Source organism: Crinia signifera, chromosome 4 (genome assembly GCF_055691185.1).
Source record: "Crinia signifera chromosome 4, ASM5569118v1, whole genome shotgun sequence".
Taxonomy (NCBI): domain Eukaryota; kingdom Metazoa; phylum Chordata; class Amphibia; order Anura; family Myobatrachidae; genus Crinia; species Crinia signifera.
Genome location: NC_139220.1, coordinates 40,422,868 through 40,428,867, shown reverse-complemented (window position 1 = coordinate 40,428,867; position 6,000 = coordinate 40,422,868). Strand labels below are relative to the sequence as shown.

The 6,000-nt window shown below is 46.7% G+C and overlaps 1 protein-coding gene across 1 annotated transcript in view; it reads right to left on the bottom strand.

The window, feature by feature from the left end:
• Positions 1-289: 289 nt before the first annotated feature.
• LOC146073984 (solute carrier family 45 member 3-like) overlaps positions 290-6,000 on the bottom strand; it is a 44,050-nt gene continuing 38,339 nt past the window's right edge. Inside the window, exons 4-5 of the mRNA XM_083181623.1 lie at positions 4,611-4,876; positions 290-3,689 (exon numbers count right to left, since the gene is read on the bottom strand). Of these exons, the coding sequence (XP_083037749.1) occupies positions 3,228-3,689; positions 4,611-4,876 (728 nt within the window). The 3' untranslated portion in view covers positions 290-3,227. The remainder of the gene's footprint in view (positions 3,690-4,610; positions 4,877-6,000) is intronic.

The following is a 6,000-nucleotide window of genomic DNA, read 5'->3' as shown; positions in this document are numbered from 1 at the left end:
TGAAAATAAATGGGAGCATTGGACTGGAACCATCCTCCTTGTCCCTTATTCTGATCGATTCTGTTGGGCGCGAATTCGCACCGGGACCGATGTTTTGTGTATGCTCAGCAGCATTTCTGTGCATGTGCACGTTTCAAGCGGGGCGCGGGTGGAGAGGGGCGTGGGGTGCAGGCCTGGGCCATTAGCATATCTGAACGGCCAGTGTTTTATGGGCGTTACCATGAAAACACAGGGCATACACATACTAATGCATCTGTGAGGCACATGCCGGGGGGTGGGGTGGGGGGGGGTTGCGGACAGCTGACAAAACCAGATCAGCTGCCCACCCAATTCCCGGAATTTCTACGCTCATATGTACGAGTGGTCTGGACCACCCTTACATATGTGCGCACTTTGCACATCATTCGATGGTTGGCGATCATCGAAAGATGGGGGAGGTTCCCACTGGCATGCGAATGGATGTTCAAGCAAAACATCCATCCTCAAGCCTTGCACCGAATTCGTCGTGAAATTGGGTGGCGCCGCGTAACCATTTGCAAGGCAGGGTTAGAGTGACTCGCAAGGGTGCAAATTCACACCCGACTGAGTCAATCAGAATAAGGGCCCTTATATCTCTTTCACACCAAGGCAAAAAAACCCAGTTCGTGTGACTGTTTAAATGGGTCTTCCGGTTTTTCACTGGCGGCACCGCACCAGTCTTGAGTTTTTCCCAGGTCTAAGTTTTATACATTGCGGTGTTAAAGGGTATTTTCGGGTTACGCTACCCAGGTTATGTTAAAAGAAGCTCTTTTTAATGTACCATTCACACTGAGACATGGACCCGTAAAAAGACCATGGTCATGACCAGGGTAGTAGAGCATAACGACAGTTGACCCAGTTCACAAGAACACACAACCTGGGTTTCTCTCGAATTCTTTTCTCGGTGTGAGAAGGGTATATAAAAACATAGGGTGGAAACTCTGGTCATTATCCCAGGTTGCCCCCACGATTTCAGTGTGAAAACCGAAACCCTGGGTAGAACGCTGCAGTTTGAAATAAACCAACATTAAGCCAGACAAAAACATTGGCTGATGAATGATCCACTTGTTATATGAAAAATCTCCACAATAAGAAATCCACGAAATAAAAAACCCCACGGTTCTCCATAGTAAAATAAAACATACAAAGCTAGCAGCTTTAACAGTAGTTAATATTCCATACAAGTTAGACTGAAGATAAAAACGTTATACAGTACATTATATTTAATTGTAAAATAATCTACGAAAGAAAATAAATTAGATGCAGGTACATGTGAATGTAAACTTCCAGTTTTTCCTTTCCCTTGGATTAAATTCGCAGGGTTTCATCCCTAGTATAGTAACGACACGTCTATAATACATGAGAACTCATGTAATACAAATGCATGAGACCGAGTTTTATATTATATAGCGTAGCACTTATAATACCTTTCCCAAATTGGGGAGGTTGCACTTAAGTCGTAGTTTGATCATAGCTGGAAAGTTTTAAGAACTGATTTGTGGACTGATGTCATAGTGACACTGAGGGTAGATTTAATAAAGTTTATAAAGTGGGAATGAAGTCCCCAGCAACCAACCAGATTCTAACATTTTCTAGAATGCTAGAGAAATGATCGCAAAAATGTAATTGGTTGCTATGGGCAATTCTCCCACTGCTAAGCAAAATTAAAAAAATACATCCCTTCTGAGCCTAAAGGCCCATACACACTAGGTGACTGAGCTGAAAGACGCTCAAAACAGCAACTTTGAGCGGGCTTCAGCTCAAAGCCGCCCAGTGTGAATGGCCCAGCGGTGAGCGCTGCTGCGCGCTCCCGCATCATCACCGGGAAAGCATCTCACCTGCTGGTATTACCAGCAGATGAGCGGCTTTGAGGACAGCTTTGCACAGCTCTGCAAAGCTGTCCTCCCCCTGTTGATGGCGTCGGGCAGGGGGAAAGCCGCTCAGTGTGTGCGCTGAGCGGCTTTCCCCCCAGCGATGACAGCGGTCATTGCTTTCCATACACGCTGGGCATAATCGCCCAGTGTGTATGGACCTTTAGACTAAGGGGCACTTTTAACAATGAGCTATATTCTTGTTATCACTTGTTCTGAATGGTAAATGGTGTGTTCTCCAGCAAATCAGCTTCTGACACACGTCACTTAGGAGCAGATTGGCTGGAAGACCGGTTATAAATTTTAACAAGTGATAACAAGAATATCAGTCATTGTTAAATTTGCTCCTCAATTTTTCTACTTTTAGTGGTCCTAAAATGATTAAATACATCGCCCGCCTGTTTCAACATAATGGGCCAAACGTAATCGGGTGTGCGAACAGTTTTCTCAACTTTTTAAAGCAGCAATCATTAATACCCCTTTCACACAGCCTAATTTCCCGGGTTGGACCCAGAAACAACCCTCGACTAGCGCTGGTTTGTAAGGTTCCTGGCCAAAATCCTGGGAAAATTTGCTGGGATTTCAACTCTGCTATAGAGCAGGGTTGTTGCTGGGTTCAACCCTGGGTCCTGGCCGGTGTGAAAAGGGGTACTAACCCGGGTTGCCAGTCCACTGTGCGGGTGGTCAGGCCGGGGATCCACACAGGCGGCGGGCGCAGATGACAGGACAGGTGGCGGATGAAGATGACACAGCTCTCCGGCGCCCTTACTGCTGCCGGAGAGCTGCGTCATCTGCACCCGCCGTCTGTGTGGATCACGACCTGCACCGAGGACCAGCAACCCAGGGTAAGTCCTGTTCACCGGCCTCCGCCGCCATCCCAGCTCTGCCTCTGCAGGGACTTTTCTGGTGTGAAAGGGGCCAACCCGGGAATGCCTTGGCATTATCCCTGGGCCGAATTCCTGGGTGGGTCCCTGCATTTTCTGGTGTGAAAGGGGTATTACACTGAAAAACCAGGGTGAATTTTGCCATTTAATTGATTGCCGATTTAAATGAAAGGGAAAACTGATTCTCACACCGTATTACTCTTGGCCCAATATCTGGTTATCTGACATTCTCTACAGCATGTTTCGACAATGTCGATATCTGCTACCACACGTCGTCCTTGCTCCCTTTAACCTTTGCACAAATCCTTACAATAAAAAAACAATAACATAAAAGAATACAGTTACTAGTTCCATGGGCAACGAGAAAAGGACAGAAAAACTTCCGTTACTGTAAACGTGAACACTGTAAACAAAAGTTTTTAACATCTCCTCTCACTCATCGACATTCAGTCCTTCACACCTTCAAGTCTTTTTGGTCAAAAACAATGCGATTTGCAAAATAAATGGCAAATACCCCAAAAACGACAGAAGAAGCGATGTACACTGTGACATTCTCCATTAACTGTACTATCATCCCCATGAATAGGGACGGGAAGACCTGAGAGAGGAGGAATGTGCTGTCCAGAGTGGCAAAGTCAAGGCCGATCCCTCGTTTGGCGTAAACGTCTGTACAAGTCTCTGCCGCGGGGTTAGAAGTCTGGTTATTGTTGTCTGTATAGTAGTTCTGAGACTGTGCATAGCTGTACGGCTCTTCTCCAATATATACGTTTTCCTCATTGTTGTGCCCCGCTCCTTGCTGCTTACAGGTACCGTTTTGGTGACTGTACGTCACATTGGGTGAAAAGCATACAGCTTCTTTGGTGAGGGTATTCCCATTGTTTGTGTGTGGGGGCACTGCTGTTCTCGGCATGAACACCTGTTGACAAACAAAATAATATATCCTGAGTCAGACGCACTGCGAGATGATTTTACATCAATACGTATTATTACTTTACGAGGCTAGTAAATTTTTCTTTGCATGTTGAACTTCTTATCAGTAAATTAAGAAAGATTTTATAAATAATACAAATTGCAGGTTTTGGCCTCCGTGTTTATTCAGAAAAGCCAAAAAATGATTAATGGTTGGAAAACGCATGGATTGGCGAATTATTCGCTGATCCACGTGTTTTCGTCAAAAGAAAAAACATCTATTCTCGACTATTTTATGCAGATTCAACTTTAAACAAAGTCGAACCTGCATCGGGGGGAAAACTAGCTGAAAACGGCTGCATTGAACAGAAATTCATCCCCATACGCGGCTACTCCGAAATTAATGTAGCCTAAAATTCATGACAACTGTACAAATCACGGGTGAAATGTAATAGGGTGAGATAATCAGAAAGCGAGAGATTTATCAAGCCAGATGTATCAAGCTTCAAAAAGTGATAACTTGGAGAGTGATAAACAGCCAGCCAATCAGCTCCTAACTCTCATATTACAGGCTGGGTTTGAAAAATGACAGGTAGGAGTTGATTGACTGATGGTTTATCACTCTCCATGTTATCACTTTTTGAAGCTTTGTACATCTGGCCCTTAAGTAAGAAATCTCCAGTTTTTTTAAAGCGGCAATCATTTACACCGCAAAATCAAACTGATTTTGTGGTGTAAATGATTGCCGCTTTAAAAAAAAAAAACTGGCGATTTCTTACCAAATCTCTCACTTTCTGATTCTCTCACCCGATTAAATTTCCCTTACCTGTTAATGTTTTGAAGGCACCATTGGTGACCATGTGTGGGATGAGTACAGAGGTGACCCATTTGTATTTTCATCCCCAAGCGGGATCATTTCTATACTCACTTCTTTTTCTTTGTGATAGAGACATATTAACGTGTATGGAAGCGTTTGGAGGGTAGCGTAGGCGAAGCCGGTCAGAGATGACATGATGGTGACTATGATGATATCCTGTGACAGACATATAACCAGGACGGAAGAGGTGAATGTGATCATGCTGGACAGGTAGACCTTCCGTGACCCGAACTGCCTGGCGAGCTTGTTGATGATCATGGAAAAGAAGGTGGACGTAGCGCACTGGAGGAACAGGCCGAGGCTGCCCATGCGGATTCCTGCGGGGCAAAGAACGGCCAATCTGGGTCACACAAGTGATGCAATACAGAATAGTCAGTTCTCCCTGCTAGACAGGAGACGCTGCCATAACAATGACTACACAAGAGACAGTCCTATTCCCTGCGAGGATATGGCCAGTGCTGGTAAGTGTGGCGCTATACTTATTGTCAAGATTATGCTAGGTACACACCAGAACGATTCAGATCCTGAGCAGATTGTAAGATGATCCTATAATCATCTCACAATCTGTTAAAGCACATGATCTACTTACGATCTGAATCAAATCTGATCATGACCTGTACCAAGCTGAATGGTTGTTTACAGATCCTACCTGCTGCAGGTAGGATCTGTAAAATGATCAAACAACCAGGGCCGGTGTAAAGGCCCCCATACACTAGGGCGACTTGTCCTTAGGACAAGTCGCCCCCGACTTCCCCCTGAGCTTCCCCGGCTGCTCCCTGGGGAAGCTTGATTAGATTGGCACTTGATGTGCCATTTTTTACATGTGATAAATCGTCTCGATTTATCACATGTAAATAACCCGAGGAGCAGGGGGGGGGGGGGGGGGGGGCTACAGAGCAGGGCTGCTGGTGGGAGCAGGGGGGGCTGGGGACGCTGCGGGGGACACAGGCGGCATAGAGCCGGGCAGAGGGAGCCGGGAGCTGTCAGTGCTGGAAAAAAAAACCCTATACAATGAATGGGCAGCCTGTGATTGGCTGAGCGCTCTCTCAGCCAATTGCTGACTGGCTGAGAGAGCGCTCAGCCAATCACAGGCCGCCCATTCATTGTATGGGCTTTTTTTTTTTAATTCAGTACTGACAGCTCCCGGCTCCCCCTGCCTGGCTCTATGCCGCCTGTGTCCCCCGCCGCGTCCCCAGCCCCCCCTGCTCCCTCCACCGCCGCGCCGCCCCACTAGGTCCCAAGTCGGGTGGTCGGACGTGCAGCAGGTCCGACCACCCGACGCAGATCCGATGCGCACGGGACCGCGCATCGGATCTGAGGGGACATCAAAACTAGCCGATTTTGGTCCGATTTCGTCCAGATCCGACTGATCTGGCCGAAATCTGACCAATATCGGCTAGTGTATGGGGGCCTTTAGGCTTCTCAGCACCCTAGGCAAAAG